At 41.7% G+C, this 23,685-nt stretch overlaps 1 protein-coding gene across 40 annotated transcripts in view; it reads left to right on the top strand.

Annotated features, from left to right (window-relative positions):
- Window positions 1-23,685, top strand: part of LOC128017574 (receptor-type tyrosine-protein phosphatase delta) — a 294,348-nt gene that overhangs the window by 235,654 nt on the left and 35,009 nt on the right. For 10 of the 40 annotated variants that reach the window (XM_052602980.1, XM_052602990.1, XM_052602984.1 and 7 more), the window contains 16 exons: window positions 857-1,045; window positions 2,453-2,470; window positions 4,615-4,725; window positions 5,858-5,869; window positions 8,296-8,565; window positions 9,591-10,172; window positions 10,556-10,701; window positions 10,817-10,961; window positions 12,119-12,424; window positions 13,270-13,463; window positions 14,553-14,579; window positions 15,143-15,260; window positions 16,739-17,326; window positions 17,619-17,719; window positions 20,819-21,075; window positions 22,177-22,270. In XM_052602980.1, the coding sequence (XP_052458940.1) occupies window positions 857-1,045; window positions 2,453-2,470; window positions 4,615-4,725; window positions 5,858-5,869; window positions 8,296-8,565; window positions 9,591-10,172; window positions 10,556-10,701; window positions 10,817-10,961; window positions 12,119-12,424; window positions 13,270-13,463; window positions 14,553-14,579; window positions 15,143-15,260; window positions 16,739-17,326; window positions 17,619-17,719; window positions 20,819-21,075; window positions 22,177-22,270 (3,158 nt within the window). The remainder of the gene's footprint in view (window positions 1-856; window positions 1,046-2,452; window positions 2,471-4,614; window positions 4,726-5,857; window positions 5,870-8,295; window positions 8,566-9,590; window positions 10,173-10,555; window positions 10,702-10,816; window positions 10,962-12,118; window positions 12,425-13,269; window positions 13,464-14,552; window positions 14,580-15,142; window positions 15,261-16,738; window positions 17,327-17,618; window positions 17,720-20,818; window positions 21,076-22,176; window positions 22,271-23,685) is intronic. The other 30 variants (XM_052602987.1, XM_052602985.1, XM_052603000.1 and 27 more) reach the window with 15 other exon arrangements.

Below are 23,685 nucleotides of genomic sequence, written 5' to 3'. Positions count from 1 at the left end.
CAACTCGGAAGGGAAGAGAACTTGGGCACTTAAGGGGAAGTGCCATGCTTACGATAGCCCTGCATGTTGAGGGAAGTGATGCTTGAAGTGTATTTATAAAGACACACTGGTTGAGTGGAGCCCAAAGAACCAAGGTCTTACCAACTTGAAGAAGGGAAATGAAGCTAAGCACGTAACCCTTAGCGTCCAGGATTTCAGAAAGTGCGCAGAGTATTGCATGCACACTTACAACTTACGTGGATTTTAGAAAGTCTGCAAAGTGTTGAAAGTGTACACTTAACACCATGTGGATTTCAGAAAGCACACAGAACTTAGTGTCTGAATCCAGCCAAAGGGGGGTGCTCACAGAGGACTTACCTTAGAAAGAACAGAAACCCACAGGTCAGAGCTAAACACGCTCCACCCAACCACTATATTACATTTTCAACAATTTACTACTTTTACACTTATTTTTAGTTTTATTTCGATGTTTGAGGGGTGAAGAGAATGCCACGTAATTACCTTTTACAAACGATTATCACAAATTGCCATTGTGAAGACAGTTCAACAATTCAAGAGACATATATGGTTTATGTATAGCTACAAACCAGAGCAGCTTAATTTAGAATATACATTTGTAAGCCTTGTACTTGCAAACCCATTCTGCCATTATTTACTGACTAGACATTTGGTCTATTTAATATGGATGTTTGTTGACATGTTTGTTCTTGTTCTGTCTGTTTAATATTGATGTTATTTGAATGCTTACTTACTATGTGTGTCCTTCTTCACCCCGAGTTCCTCATGCAGGTTCCTGCAGTAGCTTCAGTGAAAGTGTGTGTGTGTGTGTAATGGTGCTGGTGTTCCTGTGTTTCAGAGGACCAGCTGCCCCCAGGTTTCCCCACCATAGATATGGGCCCCCAGCTCAAGGTGGTTGAGCGCACCCGTACCGCCACCATGCTCTGTGCTGCTAGCGGTAACCCCGACCCAGACATTTCCTGGTTCAAAGACTTCCTCCCAGTCAACACCAGTAACAACAATGGCCGCATCAAACAGCTCCGATCAGGTAATTTTTCCTCTGTGACGCTAGAAGAAAAGCAGCAACAAGAGCCGCTATTGTCCTTCTTTCTGTTTGAGTTTCCGTTCTTTCTCATGGAGCCTTTTCTTTGGATTTCTGTAGGAAATGGCATCTACGTCGTCTGCGTCCCCTCTGTGTCTGATGTGTCTTGTGTTCCTGTCTGTTTAATTTATTACCCATGATTCACTGCTATGACTGCATTTTTGGCCAGCTTAAATTGGGCTTTGTTTTGTTTCCATTTTAACACTTAGTCGCAAAAAGCAGCCGAACCATGCATAATAAATAACTGTCGTTCTCCATGTCCTTATTTTCCTTCCTCCAATGCGCATTGAGTAAGATCTGGCTTCATTCAGAGCTCTCGAAAGAATCATCAAAGTTGTTTTGTATGTTGCTTTCGTGTCATGACGTAGCACATGTATCGACGAACCTCGATTATGTCCGTAAATGAGAAAAAGAAAAAGAGCGTCCTTTTTTGTGTGTGTTTGTGTGACCCTTGTTGTGTGTTTGTGCCTCAAACCGACCAAATTCAGGACTGAACACGTTGGTGATTCTTTGCATCGGGCGGTCTCTCTATAAGTAGCGCAAAACCCCCTGTTCGTTACGCTACATGTAAACTGACCATGTCGGTTGAGTTGCTCCGATGTGTTTTCCGGCCCTCGATGCTAGGATATGTCTTCCCAGAGTTCTCTGCTCTGCCCGTGTCCTGTTTTCTTCCGTTGTCTGAATTCTCTCTTGATTTTCACCCTGTACAATAGAGTGTCAGATTTAAGTGTGTCAACCAGAGCAAACGTAAGGAATATAATCATATTTTCTATGCTGTCTTTCTTCTCTCTGTTTTGTAAATCTCCAGAGTCCTTTGGTAAGTTTGTAGATCTGAGCACACATGCCTCCCACTAATGTCTCCACCATGTTTCTCAAACTACTGTTAAAATGCATGGCATGCATTTTACTAACGATATTGATAGGCCAGCAGAACACACTGTAGCTGACTAGCAGTAAAGCACACGCTCAGGGCCGACACTGACACTCTCACTCCATCTGTGTCTCTAAAGCTCACAGCTCAAAGACTCTCCACTGTCCCCCAGTCAATCAGTCCTCAGCTCTCCCCGCTAGATCACGGCCTCGGCCACAGGTCTCAGAATAGCCCCTTGTGCTTCATCCACTGTACCAGTTGCTCTTTGACCTCCTAAAGTGACCAATGCTCAATCCTGTGCTTTTCTCCACTAGAGCCAATGGCTGTCTTTTCTGAATCTCTCTTTCCTGTTGTAGCCTAATACACTCTGTAAGAAAGCAAAGCAAAGCTAATTTGATTCTTCTTCCAAAGCGGCCAGCCTCTCTTCTCGCACTAACGATTCTTCTTTCTTAATCTTATTTGCATTCATATAATCCACCCAGGTGGTACGCCAATAAGAGGTAAGAGTGCTCAACTCAAGTTCACAGAATGAACAACTGACTTCATTCTTCCTGTCCCACATGTGTCTGCATCCATCAAACGCCCTCCGGCATCTTCCCATCATCCTCCTCTTCCTCGCCCCGCTCCATCCCATTCTGTTCCATCTCTCGCCTTTTTCGCCTCAGCGCATTTTCTTTCTTTTGTTTGGTTTTGGTTTCAGTTCCAGAAAGACTTTTGTATTTTGGTTGTTTTTGTTTTTTTCTTCTGAGCCGATATGCTTACTGCAGCCCAAAGAAGCATATCCTGTACGTGTTTTTTTCTTTTTTTCATTCTTTTTGTTATCTTATCTTTTGGCCATAGCAGATCATGTGTCCCTTTTTCGTCCAACTAAAACAGCCAAACATTTTTCCCCCCTTAGCTGTGTTCTTGTTCAGCTGCACATGAGCCCAGATGTTGGAGACACGCCGGAGACCTCTCTGCCACGATTTTTTCCCAAAAGCATCTTTCTGTCTTTACAAACTTATTTTTTTTCGCTCTTTGTCCTCCATTTGCTTTCCTCTACCTTTCCCCTTCTCAAAAGGAGCTAAAAAAGCCCAAACAACCACTTTTTTGATAAAGTTTCTGCGGTGCTTTTTTCCTTCCACCCCATATTTTTTCCTTTTCTTGGGTTGAAGGGTTTTCCTTTTTGACGTTTTTATTTTTTCCATTCTTCAGGGTTGGGGAAAAGCTAACGGTGGGTCTGGCAGATGAAACAGAGTTGGCCATTTTGTGTGTATTTTTTGTTTTTTGGTCAAGCTACTCAGGAGACGGCAACTCAGTGCATTGCGAGAAACCTTTTTCCCTGGGTCATGTGACACCACACTGCTGATCCCATTGGTGGATTTTTATGGGTGTCATTTGTAGCGTAAAGCTATGGCAGTGATTGGTTGTTTTCTTGGCGGCGCAAGCCATTTTGAATTTTGACCTCTAATACAATTGCATTTTGTTTTTCAGCTAAGGGTTGTCAAAAGGTTGTAAGTTGTGCCGACACACATTTCTTGTTCTTTGGAAATATTTACATGTGCTGGAGGTTTATGTACTGGTAACTATAATTCTCCCAACAGATTTTTTTTCTTCTTCCATTTTTACAATACAAGCAGCTTACTTTTTTTCCTGAAAATGCTGCACTTTTTTTCTGACTTTCACCATCTGAAGTCATTTTATTGATCAGTGAATTTGAATTGAAGACCAAATTTTATGATCCAAATGTCTTTTCTTTAAATTGTCCTCCCCCTTTTATGCTGCTTTTGTATACTGTAAACCTTTTTTTATTTAAGCCATATGCTGCTGTATTGCAGTTTTCACTCATTCCCATAATGAACAGTCCTGTGAGATGTGTAATAATATTGCAGGGCTACTACCCCTCCATCACCTTTTGTAGACCTCTCAATTAATAATCGATCAGTATTATTATTGATTATTATCACAACTGTTTTTCTAAACAGTAAAGCTCAAATGATTTTGAAACACCCGTACGATTAAGTGCCTTTAGAAACCCTGCAACATGTATCCTGTACTGTATGTTTTCCTCTTCATTGATGTGGTTGTAAAATATCAGAGATAATTAATGCTGCAAAGTCTCTTTTCTTTTGGTTTCTTTCTGTGTGCCCTCTCTAATGTCTACTGCAGTGCTCATCGCGCTCTTCTCTAGGCTGGCGCAAGATAGTCAGCATGGCGAGATACGAGCTTGCGACACGCTTCCATTTAAGCACCTCGTTCCTGACAAAATCATAATATGCATCGCGGATCCACCGTGAAATACATCTTTAGTGCTGAAATTGCTTTCCCATGATGCATCGGACCTAGAGAATGAAACTGCAGTAGACATTTTAAGGGGAAACATTTCTACCCCCAGCTTTCAGGAGCTTAGCTTGCATAAACTGGTTAAGTCTATACCGAGCTCTCCAAAGCGAGGCATGCCTGCAGATGTCGCCTCTCAGGGTTAAGCGTCAGTATAGCGGCAGGCCTTTAGCCCGAGCCATTTTGTGGCGTAGACCTAAACAGAACAAATAATGCCATTTATAGAGAAAAAAATAGGCCTAGTGTGTGATTTCGTGAGAGTTGTTTAATGGCCGGTGTGATTATTAATTTTCTTTCTCTGCTCATGTTCTCTCCCACTGTGTAGGAGCGCTGCAAATCGAACAAAGTGAGGAATCAGACCAAGGGAAGTATGAATGTGTCGCGACCAACAACGATGGCACACGCTATTCAGCACCTGCCAACCTGTATGTGAGAGGTAGGAACAGCTCACGGCGGTGAACAAAGCCTATAAAAGGACATGTAAATACTCACAATTTAAACACATTGAGTCCAGTTTTTTTCACTGGGGTTCCTCTAGTTTTGTGAGCAGTTTGTAAGTGCAAGATTTGCTGCAGCCTTGATTTTCTGCCTGTCTGGTGTTGAATTGTAATGTAACCTTCATTGACTTGAATGCTTGTTGTGTGTGTTATATGACTGACTCTTAAGATAACAGGAATGATGGATTGAGCTTAACCTCTCTACTCTCTACAGAAAATGTCTGAGCGCTCTGTTTTTTATCTTTCTTTACCCGCAGATATAGAATACATTTATTTTAATTTATTTTAGATTTAGATTGTAGAAGTGAAGACTTTTGTCCCTAAGATCATTAAATAAAGTGTTAATTAAAAAAAGACAGTAGTTTTAATGGACAGATTATCATAACCTGAAATGTATTATATCAGAGAGCTGGTGAAATAAATATCTATTTTTTATATTTTTATTATTTATTTATTTTTCTGGGGGGGGGGGGGATTATTGACTTGTTTGCAGCCCTTTTTGATAGAGGGACATTTTTAATAGTAAAAAAATAGATTTTTGGTTGGTACACACTTAATAACACCTGCGCTTTGTAGTTCATCGGCCAGCATGCCACTGAATCTCCCATATTAGTCAGAAGACTGTGTTTATGATTTCATGGTGACTTTAAGCCTAAATTTATCATAAAATATGTTCCATTTTATAAACCTAGCAGGCCTGATGTCCAGCGCTGCTCAGACGAACTGTTACTGCTTTAAATACTGCGGCTGTATTCATGCACAGGTCCCAGTCATGTGGTTTACATGAAAAACCAAAGTATGTTTCTTAAAGGCTTTTTGAACAAAACTCCAGAGGAAAGACCACAGTAACTGCTGATGGCGTGTAAGCTCATAACTGGACCTGTGTCATATTGTTTAATGGGCAGCACAATAAAAGGCTTGTAAAATGCAGCCCACTTTTCTTTTCCTAGACATTCTGTCTCTAGCAGCAATTCTCTGGGTTGAATGTGGCCTGTTTTACTCTCTCTGTATTTTCCCTTGTTTTTCTCCTCATTTTATTTTGTTTCCGCATCAATTCCCTACATCCCTCAGAGCTGCGAGAAGGTTGGTGTGTTTTTTCTTTCTAACCATCTTCAAACTCAGAAAACAAATGATACAGAACATAGTCACAATTCCCAAGAGTATGAAAAAAAAAATGATTGTAGCTGCATTGTAGTGTCTATGATTAAATTCTGCTTTTGGTTCCTTATGTTCTTTGTTTTGGACCATTTTTTTCTTTCTTCGTTTCCCTTTTGTTGTGGTCTGAACGAATGCGCTCCTGCTCTCCGCTGTACTGCTTGAACAAAAAGTGGTGCATGTCAGTCAAAATGTGTGCCGTTCGTCGGGGGTTTGCATGGTGGATTGGTCATGCTGAAGTTGTCTGTCTTCTCCCACATGTCAGTGGTCCTGCTTCATTACTTTGACCGACACATGCTTTTCTAACACCTAGAAACAAGCTTCCATTCGCTGACCTTCACCACGACAAAAACTGTGATGAGGCATGATCTGTAGCTCCTTGCCACCTAACCAACTGCTAATAAAGGACAATTGATGCATGTAGAATCTGTTCTCAAGACCAGACAAAGTAAAGGGTATTGAGCCAAAAGAGAAAACATCATGTCTCCTGGAACAGCGTTTCATTTGGAAATTAATTGCAATAGGATTGAAAATCTGTTCGCAATAATTAAAGATTTCAACTACATAGAAGCGCTACATCTCCGGTCAAATGTTTGTTGCACGTTGTCAAAATTATTATCTTTCCTTCTTTTTCCTCCATTTCTGGGGGTTTCACACAGAGACTTAAAGATTTTAACTCCTCTCTAAACTTTGGTTTAGATTCATCCTGTTTTAATTTTAAGTCAAATAATGAAGATCTTGGCCAAGAACTTCCTGCTTACACAGGAAATGAACCCTCTCTGGGTTACATTCAGGTGTGATGAATAGAAGCAGTTAAATGGGATTTAACCCTGACTGTAGTGCAGACATTAGCTCAAACCCTGATCAAACTCACCCACCTGTGACTCTTAAGAGTTTAACTAGCTGTCTCATTGGGGTCAAACTCTGCAGATCCGCGGTCTCCTGGGGTTCGAGGAACCCTCCCTAATGGAATGTACTGTTCTAATCATAGAGATCTAGTTCAGTGTTTCCCATCCCTGCTCCTGGTTGCACAACAACAGTATATTTTGGACATCACCCTTATCTAACCCAACTATTTCAGGTCCTGGAGTCTAAAGAGAACTGAATTGCTTTGGAAAGGGTTTGAAGATGTGTGTTGTCGGTGTGCCTCCAGGAACATGTTTGGGAAGCACTGATCTAGTGCACTGCTCTTCAAAACTTTTGTGAGATTTGTCATGATGAACCTCACAAACTGTGTCAAATCCAGAGATTCGTCGTCCTCAGATGGGCTCATTGTAGCAGGACTGATGTAAACCGCTGCACACTGAGTCCCAGAAGCTGCGTAAAGCCGGCAGAGCCTGTCGCTTTGAGAAAACCCCTTGCCGCTGTAGTGTGCATTATACATCAGCCACTGCCGTCTGAGACTGACAGTATGTAAGCAGTAGCACTGACATACGTTCAGTTATTTTGGACTCTTGAATCTTCTCCCACCCCTCTGCTGTCCTGTAAACCCTCTTTTGAGGAGCTGGCACACAGTCACCCTCTCTCCTCTCTCCTCTCTCCTCTCTCTTTCTGTCTTGGAGACTCCTGCTTTTAATAGCCCTGTTGATTTCCTGTCATCTGACTCTGCTAGTCCTCTCTCTCTCATTCTTTTCTCTCATCTTGTTCCCCATTTCTCTCTAATTCCCAAAGTTTCCCTCTGGAATGAGCAGTTTGCTTGTTTGCATGACAGATTCAGGAATGCCCCCCCCCCCACCCAATTTGCATTGAGGGTTTATCTTTTGCTCATTTATTAGTTTGTTACATCTGTTCATTTTCATTTCGATTCAGTTTCAGATTCCCACTTTCATTGTTTATTAATGGTTTCAACACCGTTTCCAGACGTGTGTCCACTTTTTGAATGGCAGCTGCAGTCAGTCTTAGCTAGTCTATGCCTGTTGTTAGTTAGTGGCCTCCCTGTCACGGGGCCGTCACTATGTGTGTGATGTGGCAATGTGATTCAGCACATTCCTTCACATCAACTGGAAGAGAACGCAGCATCGAAGTTGTCCAAACGCACACAACTCCTGCATGCTGTGGCCCTCCAGTTCCCCCGTGTGCTGCCGTCTGTCTGTCACGCGTGGGTGACCTGTGCATGGCGTCTGTTTCAATGTTCCAGTCCCAAGGGAGTGAAGCGCAATGTTTGTGTCTTCTATATGTGCAGTACTTTCCTGTTGGATCCTGCTATATCTCACCCATTTGATACAGTGTAGCAGTGGAATCCACTGGATCTTTGTATGCTAAATCTTTTGTCAGTTTCTCACCTGTTAAATGTTCCCAAATGTTCCTTCAGCAAGTCTGTATGGGAAGTTACCAGGACTTGTGTTCTCTTGCAGTGAGACGGGTTCCACCCCGGTTCTCCATTCCCCCGACAGACAATGAGATCATGCCCGGTGGAAGCGTTAACATCACCTGTGTGGCCGTCGGGTCACCAATGCCCTACGTCAAATGGATGTTGGGGTCAGAGGATTTGACCCCTGAAGATGACATGCCCATTGGGCGAAACGTGCTGGAACTCACTGACGTCCGGCAGTCGGCCAATTACACGTGTGTCGCCATGTCAACGCTGGGCGTTATAGAGGCGGTCGCACAGATCATGGTCAAAGGTGAGAATCCATGAGACGACTCGACACTTAACATTCCAACCGGCACCAAGCTCCTGTTATTTGATCTGTCTTATCACATTCTGCAGATTAATCCACAATCTTCTACTGTTGGCACACTCATTCACTCAAACAGGCCGACACATTTACAGCTGTTCACATCCACACACACACACACACAAAGCCTTTGTCTGCAGCAGACATAACAAAATCACATTAGTCATAATATGCTCCAAAAGACGGCACGCAAAGACTAAACACTATCTGTCCTATCACCAGCCTCACCTAATGCGCTCTGAATTAAAGCATTAAATTACAGCCTGTGGAATATTTAAGACATGTTATAAACAAACCGCAGAGCCTCTCTTTCCTCTGGGGTAACAACACCCTCTGGGTTTTCTCCTTATCGTTGATGTACTGTCAAGACTCTCAGCTCTTTTGCTGTATTATATTAGTGGCAAACAGTGCTTTTACCCACATCTATGGCTCCTGTGTTGGCAGAGCAAGCTGACACTTTAACCTTCGGCTAGTATCTCAAGGGAAAAGCACATGGTTTGTGAATGCTAACGACAAAGCCATACAAAGAACCAATAAAAGAGCACACACAACAGAGACATTTCTTCTAGACCAGGAGAATAATAATTTCACACCTGTTTGTTAGTTACCAAATATTTATAAATGTCTATGTCCTTTCGAGAGTGAGGGGAGAATTCACTAAACTAATATGTGCATGAGTTGTGCCATATTTCAATTAAACAGCTTGCATTTTCACTTACCATTTGCAATCCAGGCATTAAAAGTGCTGAAATGCCACCTTTTATAAGTAAATTAGGCTCATTTTAGAATGCACCTCAGGGAAAATTATGCGGCTTTGGATACTTCCTTCATCAAAATCAGACACTAAAACTGGCACCATTTAATTTTAGTGACCCCCCCCCCCCCAGTAATCATAAGTAACTAATTACAGTGGATTTTCCATTTTCCCAATCATTGAAATTCACTGATGAGCTTCTTTATTGTTGCTCCAGCTTTACCGAAGCCACCAGGTGTTCCCCAGGTGACGGAACGAACAGCAACAAGCATCACGCTCACATGGGATTCTGGGAATCCCGAACCTGTTTCTTATTACATCATCCAGCACAAGCCCAAAAACTCTGAGGACTCTTTTAAAGAGATTGATGGAGTCGCCACCACTCGATACAGCGTGGGTGGGCTAAGCCCTTACTCTGACTACCAATTCAGAGTAGTCGCAGTGAATAACATTGGACATGGGCCTCCCAGTGAAGCCATCGAGGCCAAAACAGCAGAGCAAGCGCCAAGCACCGCCCCGCGGCAAGTCCGAGGGCGCATGCTAAGTGCCACGACCGCCATCATCCACTGGGATGAACCCGAGGAGGCAAATGGGCAGATTACGGGCTACAGGGTTTACTACACCACCGATCCCAGCCAGCATGTCAACCAGTGGGAGAAACAGATTGTAAGGACTTCCAGCTTCCTCACCATTCCGGGCCTGACGCCCAATAAGACTTACTACATCAAGGTCCTGGCCTTCACCTCTGTAGGAGATGGACCACTTTCATCTGATTTGCAGATCATAGCCAAAACTGGAGGTGCGTGTTTGGAATCACAGGATTAACAGCTCTTGTTGTTTCATTTTTGCAGTTATCTTATCATAATGGCATGTGATATATTTTTGTATAAGCCCATGAATGAATTACTTCATTTGATTTACCTTTATTTTGAATTGTAACTTGGTGGACACAAATCCTAAATTCAGATTATTCTCAGCAGATGAATGACATTGTGGTAAATGCACTTCATGAAAATCTCAAGTTTAAAACTAAAGACTCATAACTGATTGGATGAGCTTTCATATAGATAGCCAGTATTCACAATTGAGTCTTAATTCCAGGAGGACTAACCTTGTCCACTAATGTATTCCCACAATACAAACATGAAGATAAATGACCGTTTGTATCACACATTTTTACAGTGCCCTCTCAACCGACGGACTTCAAAGGCGAAGCCAAATCTGAGACGAGCATCTTGCTTTCGTGGAACCCCCCGACTCAGACGGGCCAGGACAATCAAATCATCGGATATGAGCTGCTCTATAAGAAAGGAGATGACAAAGAGGAGGTCCGAATGTGAACCGTCATTGGCAAATGCTTCCACTCATCTAAGTCGCAGAATTGATGTCATTGTCATTGCTCAGGTTGACTGAATAAACTATATTCTGTCGTTCCCTCCTCAGAAACGTGTCAGCTTTGAGCCAACCACAACCTATTTACTGAAAGACCTGAAGCCGTTCACTACCTACACATTTCAGCTGGCCGCTCGCAGCAAACATGGCATCGGCGCATACACCAATGAGATATCAGCCGAAACACCTCAGACACGTAGGTCCCTTTCTGTCTTTCTCAAACACAGCGGGGCAAGAACAGGCGCATCATGTAACAAAGCAGAACTCCTCCATTTCTCAACAGCATTTGCTAATGTAGTGCTGAATTTGTTTGAGCAGTGCTTTACACAGAGAGATGATTTTGAGAGATGGAGGCATTTCTGTTCTCTACTTTAAGGGTTCCCTCTGGAGCCTTCTTGTAAGTTCAAATGCAATGATACCTAACTAGAAAAGAGAATTCCCAAAAGACCTCATATTTATTCTTTGTTCGTTCAAGTTGAACTGTAACCAAACCTTTAAATCATCCCCTTAATTATTATTGCATAATTTGATGTATAAGTAATGTATAACTGTGCTTTAGTTTGTACTCACAATTTGAGACTATCTGAATAAATCTGAGGTCTTCTGAGTACGTGCAAGGTAAGTATCTTGGAAGGCTGTTTTTGCGGTAGAGTGTTTGCATGTCCGAGTCTAGAAACGTCAGTCAGGAACTCTTGGATCAACCAGGCTTTTACCTCAAACCAACAGGCCTCGGAAAGGTTGGTGAGCAATGCATTTCCATTTTACAGAGCTGACACATCAACCTTTGAAATTTTGGATTGATGGTAACTGCTTGGAGGAAACAGGGCCTGGTTTAAACCGAGCTCATTTCTATATTTCACGATGCTGTTGACCTATGACAAGAGCAATTGAAATTTGAGCCCTGAATTTAGGATATTTAGTGGGGGAAATGACATAAGTAGAGTTACGAAGGTAGGTTCGGTAGCGTTAGGGTTTGTACCAGTCCCACCCTGCACAATGTCTGAATTCGATTTATCTTTTCTACCTCTTTATGAGAAGTCTTTGACATTACTGCTCATTTTGTTCTTCTTTTTAAGCTTCATTAAATTTATGTTTGTGTCATCATTTTTTGCTTTAAATAAATGTAGTCCCTGTGATTCATCCTCATTTGGTGTCATTTTATGTTTCCTTTGTTTTTTTTGTTTTGTTTTTGTTTGTCCACCAACATCATCTTCACCTTCACCACAAAAACAAAAACATCCTCTTTCCTCAACCCCTGTGAACCTCACCTGGATCCAACCAAACTACGAAACCACTCAAATCCAATTCAATGACTATTCTGCTCCTCCCACAATCCTCTGATCCTCCAATCAGAGCCCTCAGCACCACCCCAGGAAGTCAAGTGTACGAGTCACAGTTCTACCAGCATTTTGGTAAGTTGGAAACCACCCCCGATGGAGCTCCAAAATGGGATCATGACCAGATACACCATCCAGTATGGGGCGAATGAAGGCGACGATACCTCGTTGCATCGAGTCTCGGACATACCACCAGAAAAGTACCATTATCTGTTGGAAAACTTGGAGAAATGGACGGAATACCGTGTGACAGTGAGCGCCCACACTGAAGTGGGAGAGGGCCCGGAGAGTTTACCTCAGCTAATCCGTACGGAGGAGGATGGTATGTCTTACTCACACCCCACTGTGACCCTATTCTAATATCTACCCTTAAAACACGCCCCAGTTCTGTCAGACTTCTGCCCATGGCACCCTAAAACCCCTCGCCCCTCTCACACTAACTTTACTAACCAGGATTTTTTGTGACCTTTCATGGAACCAACATTGGTCCCCCTTTGGCATTTTTTGGGAGAATTTTCGAGAGAATTTTCCAGACTTTTTACATGACCAGACTTATTTCATGGCATGTTCTTCTGATGACCTTTAAAATTCCAACAATCCCAAATGTCTTGATGTTTTCCACATTTTCTTATTAAGATAAATATAATGGATTTTTTAATGGATTGAAACTCATTTTCATACATGAAAAAATATGACTAAATTGACAGCGAATCTTCAGAAATGGGGCTTTTTTTTTTCTCAAACGTCCCACTATAATGATTTTTTTTTCCATTTGTTTTTCTTTTTGTCTTCACTCTATCATAGCCAAACTCCTTTAGAGTGCTTCAAACCTGAAACACTCTTGGCTTATTTTTGCTTGTTTTTATTCCATATTTTGACTCCACTAATCCCATTTTTCTGAAAAATTAGGTCAGCTGTGTGACCTGTTTTTGGGGATTGTTTTTGTTTTTTGTTTTTGTTTTTTCTCTCTCTATCTCTCTTTCTCTTTTTTTGTTTTTGACTTACATTGTTGAGATATTAGTGTTATCCAATAGTTGTTGATATAATCCCATTTTGTAGAATTTTGTCTGCTTCACCGTTTTCTCGGAGGAGACATCTCGTCCTGTCGGATGGGAGCTGTCGTCTTTAAGCTTGACCCTTTTGTCTTCTATCCCATAATTCTCTCAGTGCCCAGTGGCCCTCCTCGTAAAGTCGAGGTGGAGGCTGTCAACTCCACGTCTGTTAAAGTGCTGTGGCGGTCGCCGGTGCCGAGCAGGCAGCACGGCCAGATCCGTGGGTACCAGGTGCACTATGTCCGGATGGTTAATGGGGAACCCGTTGGGCACCCTGTCATCAAGGACATCCTGATCGAGGACGCTCAGGTAGGCACCCACCTGCACAGCTGCACCACTTCTCAAGTCAATCTCTACAACTTTGACAAGTTTTGTGGTTATGAGAGTTCATAAAACCAGCTGCCAACTATTTTGATGAAGCTTTAGGACTCTTTCACAAGCTAGCGAGCTGCCTATCAACAGAAAGTAGGCTTAATTTGGCAAAACCAGAATACATTTCAAAACATATGATTAGAGGGCAAAAAAAATATCCAAGATGGTTTACATACAACCGCTTATTTATTATTATTTACGGTTGATTTATTTTTTCATTGATTATTTGATTATTGTATTGTTAGCAGGGCAGCTCCATATACATTATAGAAATAAATGATAATTGTTAGAAAGACAATTTAATGTTGGCATTTTTATATTAAATACAGTAAGTTAAGATGATGATTATTACCCAGAATAAATGTATTAATTTCATTTTATTACTTAGTAATTGTTTTAATTGTGCATTTGTGATAATACAACACGGAAGCACAAGTTTTAACACACAGCAAAGAAGACTAAAACTAAAATGAAAAATGCATAATGTGTTATAATAACACACAGCTATTCATTTTAACAGTCCTTGCCTGCACATACTGCAAGCTATTATTATAATGACACAAAGGGTAATTTTTTTTTTGCTGAATTACCCAAATAACTGTAAGGAAGAGGGGCATAAGTGTATACTTATGAGTAATACAGGTTAGTATAACGTTTTGTCATACCTGTCATAAGACTGAAGGCTGTCCCTAGACATTAATTTTCCCATGTGAGGTTAAGGATGAAGTGCCATGAATCACATACAGCACATAGACCTGTTACATTCTTGATTATACGTGCCTTCATGTTAGACAATGGACAACGTGATGAGATTGGCCCATCTGATTTCACACGACGCATCACTTCCTGACACCGACACGCTGTTTGAATCCTCCAGAATTATGAATCATTCATCATCCCAGCGTTTGCTCGCTCACTGAAACAGAAGATCGCACATAGTCTGACACTCTCCCATGTCTTCGCCAGCAAAGTGTAATTGAACCTCTCTTCTTGTTTGTCTGTTTGTTTGTTCCTCTGCTGCTTCAGTGGGACTATGATGATTCAGCCGAACATGTGAGTACATCGCAGAATTCTGCAGCTTTGCACATTCACTCGATTTACATACACATTCTTTGCTCGCTGGCCTATTAATATTATTTTGCATAGCCATCTAAAGATGCCATCTCATTCATTAACAATACATGTGAATAATATCTGCATATGTACTGTATGTTATCACAGAAGTCCTGATTTTGACATTTTTAAACAACTTAAATCTCACATTTGCACTCCGAAAATGTTTATTCATAATATTACTATTACTTGAATAACTCAGTGACCCAACATGAAGGCTTATTTCTTATTTAAACAAGCTAATTTCACATTCAGTTATTATACATAATCATGATCATTAGAATGAGGGGATGAACAAATGCATGTGAGTTCGCACAAAAGCGACTTATAAACGAGGAGCAAAGCACACTGATTATCTTAGTGAATGAGTCCTAATGCACACAGAAACATTGTCCTTTATTCTTTTATATTAACGTTTCACACTACTAAGTAAACATTCTTGAGGTCTTTTGTTGTATAATGATTTTAAAGATGACTCTTGTCCTGTTGGTTTTTGTCTCCAGGAATTAGTCCTCACTGACCTGTACGCTGAGACTGTGTACTCGGTTACGGTTGCTGCTTACACGACCAAAGGCGACGGAGCGCGCAGCAAACCCAAACTGGTCACCACCACTGGAGCCGGTAGGTTCCCGCCGCTTCAGAGCTATTTCTGCCGAGGCTCCGGCCTCTCCACAGCAGCCATTACGACTGAATGCCTGTAATTGCCCTCGCAGTGATGACGGCGATTGTAATTCCACTCACCTACAGCTCTGACTTTTAAATGCTAACAGGGGTTAAGGAAATAACAAAAATCTGTCAGGAAAATGGCAAAATAGACTTTTTTTTAAAAGAAAGAATACGACACACCGTCTTGATTGTCACTGAATGGCTCAAAACGTGCAATCACTTATAAGTGCAGGCTCTTTTCTGCTGTACACCTAATCGTGCTGTTATTCAGCTCCTGAAAAGCCCTTTTATTTCACTTTTGTCCTTGTGCACATGACTGTGAAAAGGTGCTCAGTATCACTGTTGGATATTGTATTGTTATAAATTGTCATGCTCTCAGGGTTTTCAACTGCAGAATTAAGAGGATAGATACAGCAGTGCAATATTAAGAGGATCGGTGGCCGCATGTTAGATCTGTGAGTCTTCAGAGCCAATGCATTACCATCCTACAGTAGATTTAATATCGTCTTGATTATATTCTATTTTACCTTGGCTGGTTTGTTTTAATGTAAAGAAACATTTTGTAGAGTTTGATTAGACACACAACAAAATATCATCAACATCATATGTTTTTGCAGCATACATTTTTGTAGAAGTAGGTGATTTACTGGCAGACATGATAAAACGTTAGATATTTGTCTTCACTGATAGATATTTCCGTCTCTATCGTGGTTACATCACACTATGATATTTTACCGCTGCATCATCACAAAAACGTACAATCGATTTTAAACCGCTCACGTGCAACAAGACGCAAAACTCAATAAGGTTCGTCACACTGTGTGAACTGAGTTCTTGTTCAGTCTGCACAAACGGTCAAATTCACACAAAAAGGCAGTATTTATGTAAGCATTGCCAGTCGTGTCTTAAGTGAATGTAAACAACTGGGAGAAATTTGACTTTATTTGATCCATGTATTAGGTCTTAAAGTGACAGCAGCTTAATACATGTTGGTGTCATTCTTGTAAGTCAAATAAAAAAAAATAAAAAAAAACTCACTGCTCTTGACTTCACTTTTGCATTCACTGTTATTGAAAAATAATTTTGAACTCTGAAGTGTGAAAAAGGTTTATAATGACAATACTGTCTTCTGTAGAGCTGCTTAACAACTGAAGTTAAATTGGTTTCATAATTAATTTCATCCACTGTTGACATATGTGTTGTCTTTATTGCACTGAAGCTTTTATTATTTAAGATACTTTTAGTTTTTGTTATTAGTTATTGAATATTGCTGTGATATCGGAATTGTGAGATTTTAGTGGTATCCATATCATAACAATTGTATTTCCAGCAAAAATAACAATGTTGTGCTCTATATTGATATTATGAATTGAGGTATAGTTGGCCACCTCTAAACTGCAATATGTTTCTCTGTGTCATCTGTCCATTATCAGTTCCAGAAAAGCCTCGTCTCATGGTGAGTCCGACGAACATGGGCACAGCATTACTGCAGTGGCACCCACCAACAAACACCTACGGCCTGCTGCAAGGCTACCGGCTGCGGTTCGGCCGCAAGGATGTGGAGCCCCTGACTGTGATCGAATTCTCTGAGCGGGAGAACCACTACACCACCAAAGAGATCCACAAGGGGGCGTCCTACATCTTCCGCCTCTCTGCCCGCAACCGGGTGGGATTCGGAGAGGAGACGGTGAAGGAGATCACCACACCTGAGGACACTCCTGCCGGTTACCCACAAGGCATCGTAGCCCAAAGTAGTACGACCACCACCATTCAGGTCAGCTGGCAGCCTGTGGCGCTATCCGAGCGCAATGGAGCCGTCATCAAATATGCCCTTCAGTACAAAGACATCAACAGCCCTCGTAGCCCCTCAGAACTGTTCATTACAGCACCCGAGTCCACCGTCACGCTGGACGGCCTTAAAGCAGACACCACATACGATATTAAAATGTGTGCCTTCACCAGTAAGGGCCCCGGCCCTTACAGTCCTAGCGTCCAATTCAGAACACAACCCATCAACCAAGGTAGGAGGCTCGCAACACCCTCTCTGCCCCCGTTTGCCTTCTCCTACAACCTTAAGTCAACTGTGAGAAAGAGTTTGGTTTTCAGAAGCAAATTGAATCCGAAAATGCTCCTAGCATAGCTAGTTCATATCAGTTAGCGTCGTGCGGAGTCTATGGTAAGCTGCAGGTAAGGTTAAAGCTCTGGACTAGTCCTCATGAGGTAGCAGACAAAGTGCTTGGCAGGTAAGGCTGATGTTGAAACGAAGTGCTGCAGATCTATTTGTCTAATTCATCTGCCCCAACTTTCTTTTAGCAGTGTTTGCAAAAAATTTTCATGTGAGAGCTGCCATGAAGACCTCAGTGCTGCTGACGTGGGAGATTCCCGAGAACTACAACCCCGCACAGCCATTTACGGTGAGAGAATCTGAGAAACCTAAAAGAATGTCTACAATGCCAGCTTCACTTTGTGAAAAAGAAGTGTGTTTAATTGTGTTGAAGACACACTTGTAGTGTACTTCAAAACTTTAAAGTATATAAAAATAGAAAAGGCACCTTAAGGCCCAATCCCAATTCTACCCCTTAGCCCTTCCCCTTTCCCCTACCCCTTCGTTTTGTGCGTTTACGTGAAGGGGTAGGGCTGTCTCGATTCTCTTTTGGTTGGAAGGGAAGGGGTAAGGGGAAGGGCCAGATAGCCCTTCAAACAAAGATTTTTCGGGACCAAACTTCAAACAAAGGGGTATGAATTACCCCAGCAACAACAGCCAGGGGGCAGATGGGGCAGTGCGTGCTGGTCTACACAACAGTGAGCAAAAGCTGTCCAAGCAAGATGTTAAAGTGGAGCAAAGAGTGGTGGAAGAGAGGATGAAACCTTAGCAGATAGGCGAGATGGAGAGAGTGAGCGTATGTTCCGTCGAAAGGTGACCTGCGTTGGAGTGGAAGCCGCTTCAGGAGTAAGTGCTAGGTTAGCAGTAATGAGGAAGTGGTCTGAGGTGTGCAGTGGAGTAACTGAAGAGTTGTCCACGGAGCAACAGCGTGTGCAGATGAGGTCCAGTTGGTTGCCTGATTTGTGAGTCGCTGTAGTAGACACTAGCTTGAGATCAAATGAGGTGAGCAGAGTTTGAAATCAGAGGAGTACCATCTTCAGGAAAGTTTGATAGAAGCTCATTCAACTCCTCCAAGAAGTTTCCCAATTGACTTGGGGGGCGATAAATTACTACAAGGTGGATTTTAATAGGGTGGGTTACTGTAATGGCATGTGATTCAAATTAACCATTACCTGTAGGTGATGGCTGAAAATCAAATTTCCATTGTTTTGATTTGAGGAGACCAGTACCTCCACCCCTCCCAGTGGTACGAGGAGTGTGGGAACAAATGAAATTAGTGAAGAGAGCTGCAGGGTTGGCAGTATCTTCAGGTTTGATCCAAGTCTCTGTCAGTGCCATGAGGTTAAGACTGGAATGAGTCTGAGGTTGAGTTGAGTCATGAGGTCTGTTTTGTTAACAGCAGACTGGCAGTTCCAGAGACCAACTGGAATAGAGAGTGTAGTAGTAGAGGTCAGAGAGACAGGCCTTCCTGCGATGTACGTAGTGTGCTCTTCGAGTGTTAGTAGTGATAGTAGAGATCTGAAAGCACATAGTGACTACAAGTGTAAGAAATATCTGAGAACAAGTTATACCAAAAGTAAAGAAAGTGGGGGGAAAGCAATACTCAAGTGCCCTGTTGCTGTCCTTGCTCGGTGGAGTCGCACAAGTAGAGGCGATTGTCTTTACACTCATCGGTCTTCACAAGAGGAGGGATAGCACAAGGGCTGCCGCGGTGAAACCTACCGCTTTTGTATTTGCCTGATTACCTGTGATTGAAGTCAGCTGGCCACACCTCACTATTTAGCAGATCGAAACTGGGCAGTCCTGCGATAGGCAAACGCAAAACCAACGCCACTTTCAGCACGTATTTACCAGGGTAAGACACACACAGTTTAAAGAAAAAAACTTTCCTAACAATGACGATCACACAGTAGTCTAATGAGAAAACAAGACAAAACACTCACAAGCTGCTGTCCTTCTCTGTATCTCGACTGTTTCTTCTCATAATACAGCATGATAATTAAAGGCTCTAAAGCACACCAGTATATATGTGTATTGTAAGAGATATATGACGAATGATGACATGTGACATCATACTAGTGGTGTCCCAATCCTTAGGGGGATATCTTGTCCCCTACCCCTTGACACTCTGTTTCAAGGGACAAGGGTAAGGAGTAGACGGAGGGGAAGGGGAAGGGGTATAAAATAGAATTGGGATTGGGCCTAAGTGTCTTAAAAAGAGACACTTTCATAAATTTGTTTCTAAACACACTTAAAGGGATACTCCACCCCAAAATGAAAATGTTGTCATTAATCACTTACCCCCATGTCGCTGCAAACCCATAAAAGCTTTGTTCGTTTTCAGAAAACAATTTAATTTTAAACCAATAATAAAAACCAGGAGGCCTATGACTGTTCCATAGACTGCCAAGTAAGTTACACTGTCTTGGTCCAGAAAAGTATGAAAAGCTATGTCAGAATAGTCCATCTGCCATCAGTGGTTCAACCATAACGTTATGAAGCGACGAGATTATTGCTTGTAAGTGAAGAAAACAAAAATAATGACTTTATTTCAACAATTCCATTGTCAACAATCTCCTCTGTGTCTCTCCATATCACAATATGCTGCGTATGCTCTTCTGTATCAGTCATGCCACAAGGATGTGCTGTTTCTACATGTATTTAGCTTTGATTTGAAAGAAAACAGCACATCATTGTGGCACGGCTGATACAGAAGAGCATACACAGCATACAATGATATGGAGAGACAGCAAAGGAATTATTGAATAAAGTTATTTTTGTTTTCTTCACTTACAAAATATCATAATGTCATAATGTTACGGTTAAACCACTGATGAAAGCTGGACTGGAACGACATGGGGTTAAGTGATTAATGACAAAATTTTCATTTTGGCATGGTGTATCCTTTTAATTTGATTTCAAAAAAGTTGGGACACGGTACAAATTGTGAATAAAAACAGAATGCAACGATTTCAAATTTCAATATTTTTTTCAGAATACAACATAGATGACATGTTTAAACTGAAATGTACTATAATACTATATATAACTATATAACTATGTATAAAACTATAATACATTTTAATCTAATTGCAAGTAAAATGCAGTTAAGTGTCTGAAACATTTGATTCAGTTCACAATTATGTGTGTTTCTTTTTTTTTTTTTTTTTGTATTTACTTAATATGCTAAGTATGCACTAAATATGTACTTTTAAGTAACTACTATATCACAAGGGACTTTCTAAGGCAGAGTAAGAATCCATGATGGATACATGCAATTCCGATTTAATATTTGGCCAAAAGAATGCTGCCTAACATTTGGAGCATCCCTTTAAATGTTTTGGGTCACTAGAGAAAGCTATCATTTTCTATCTTGTTAAAGTTTGGCGTAACTGTGGTTCCCTTATAGATCCTGTATGATAACGGACAGAGCGTGGAGGTGGATGGGAAGCTGACGCAGAAGCTCATCACCAATCTTCAGCCGGAGACGCAGTACTCGTTCCTGCTCACCAACCGTGGGAACAGCGCTGGAGGACTGCAGCACCGCGTCTCCACCATGACAGCTCCTGACATACTGCGCACCAAACCCTACCTGATCGGCAAGACCAGCTCAGACGGCATGGTCACGGTCGAGCTGCCCACTGTTCAGACGGCTGAGAAAGTCAAGTGAGCACCAGTTCTGCTTTGTGTTCGGCTTTAATGAGAGCAGCACCTGCGTTCAAACACTACATCTGTTTATATGAATATTCTTCTGTTCTTTTGACTTGGGATTTAAGTTGAAATTATTATAATTTAGGGACACTTTATAAAGGGAAGGATTCAAGTCTCAGCCATGTTTTTGGGTGGTTTCTTTGTATTGGAATTGAGCTTACAGCATATTTTGAGCATTTTTATTTTATTTTATTGTATTTTATTTTTTAATGAAGTGAGAATGTGCACATTTTAAAATTCCCCTCACTCTCAGGTTGATTATCTGTGGTTAGGAGCAGAAAAGCAGCTGAAATGTTCACAGATATCAGTTCTCTATGGCACTTTCTGCTGTAGAAATGATGAGTTAAAGATGGCGCTGCTAGTAGAAATCTGAAAACAAGCCTGCTTTATTCATGTGCTTCGTGAAATTAACATATGTTATTTGGACAACAAATAATAAAAAAGAACAATATTTATGATTGACATACAGTAGCCTAGGCAAGTGAGACCAAAAATGTCTTAAACATCAGTACCACATGCATTAAAGTGTCATTTTAGTATTCAGATCTTTTATCTTTTAATTCATTTTTTTTCCATTTTAATTTTTGTTTTTTTGTAATTGTAATTTTTATTTACTATAGTTTTCATTCTATTTTATTTCAGTCAATGCTTTTATTTTTATTTATTTTTTAATTTCAAGTATTGATTGAAAAAATAAATAGTTAGTTAGTTATAAGCTACCTCCATGTCTTACTTGCAAGCATGTCTGCAAGATTTAAGTGCATGCTGGTTGAGAATTATTTTCAAGAAAGTCAGAGGAGTTTAGAGGGGAGATGAGAGTGATGGCCTGTTTTCAGCCATTATGTCTGTCAGAGAGACCCTCATTAGTGCGTGAGAGCGACTAAAGCACGGTGAGGTTGGCAGGTTATTGATGTGTTTACTGAGGGTCGCTCTCTTTCGTCAAACATGTGCTTAATCCAGTGTCATCCCGAGTGGATTGGAAAATCCAGATTGATTGGAGCTAATCTTGATGGATGTCAGCACAACCTTATAGTCTCTGTCTGGCCCTCTCTGTAGGGGTTACTACATCGTGGTGGTTCCGCTGAAGAAACAGCGGCCCGGGAAGTTCATCAAACTCTTTGAAAGTCCAGACGAGATGAATGTGGAAGAGGTAAGAGATGCCCAGTCCACCTCACAGCTGTATTTAGAGTCATTGCATCATACACTGGTCAGGCAGCAGCACGTGTAAGGACATGATTCCCAGAGTAACTACCAGCAGTTATGTGAAAGAAAGCAGCGAGAGCTAGCAGTCGTTTCATCGGCTCCAGTCATATGTAAATCTGCTCCTGCCAACAAAAGCAGCTCTCCTCTAAAGGACAGGACGAGAGGGCGAGAGATAGAGGAAGTCTGCGTTATCACTCCAGCCGAATGCTCAGTATTATTTTTAGTCGGAGTAAATATTTGAGAGGCTTTTCTGTGGCGTAAGGCGGTGAGTGTTTTCCTCTGAATTGCACCAGACGGGCTGCCGAAAGCCAGCCGCTGCTCAGGAAGTGGCGGCACCATGTAGGGATCTCCGTCCTGATTGGCTGACAGATGGACATGCCCCTCCCCCCACAAGCTGGCCTGAGTTACATCTGAAGACCTGGTTACTGATAGTACAATGTGTGTAGTTAATGAAGAAAACACACCGTCAGCACTGCGATCGCCACCATTCCCTCAACATCAGAGCGAACGACACAATGACATTTACTAGAACACTGTTTACCAGCTAGAGTTTTATATATGTGTGTGTGTGTTTTTACCTCCAGCTTACACACACAAACACACACTCAATTTATTTGACTGTCAATATTTGAAGTCTCCTGTTGAAAGTGGCTCAAGGGCAGAAGGACTGATGCAGTTTTGATGGCTTGAACAGGATTGATAGAAAGCTTTTTGAGAGCGGCGGCTCACAGCAACACCTGCGGTTCACACACACGCACACAAACAGACCCACACACACACACACACACAAACAGACCCACACACACACACGCACACAAACAGACCCACACACACACACACACACACACACACACACACACACGTTTGTTTTTGTGTAAAGTGTGTTCATTCCATAGGTGTAATGGTTTTTATTCTGTAGAAACTGTATATTCTATGTCCCTTCACCAACCCTACACCTAACCCTAACCCTCACAGGAAACTTTGTGCATTTTTACTTTCTCAAAAAAACTCATTCTGTATGATTTATAAGTGTTTTGAAAAATGGGGACATGGGTTATGTGCTCATAAGTCACCCTCTCCTTGTAATACCTGTGTCATACCCATGTCATTATACAGAGTTGTGTCCTGATATGACACAAAAACATGCCCACAAACACACACACACACACACTCACACACACACACACACACCCACACACAAACACACACACACACATACACACAAACACACACACACACATACACACAGACCCACACACAAACACACACACACACACACACACACACACACACACACACAGACCCACACACAAACACACACACACACACATACACACAGACCCACACACAAACACACACACA

The sequence above is a fragment of the Carassius gibelio genome, chromosome A7 (genome assembly GCF_023724105.1).
Source record: "Carassius gibelio isolate Cgi1373 ecotype wild population from Czech Republic chromosome A7, carGib1.2-hapl.c, whole genome shotgun sequence".
Lineage (NCBI taxonomy): Eukaryota > Metazoa > Chordata > Actinopteri > Cypriniformes > Cyprinidae > Carassius > Carassius gibelio.
The sequence above is the reverse complement of the archived record's forward strand: the minus strand, read 5'-3'. Positions and strand labels throughout refer to the sequence as shown.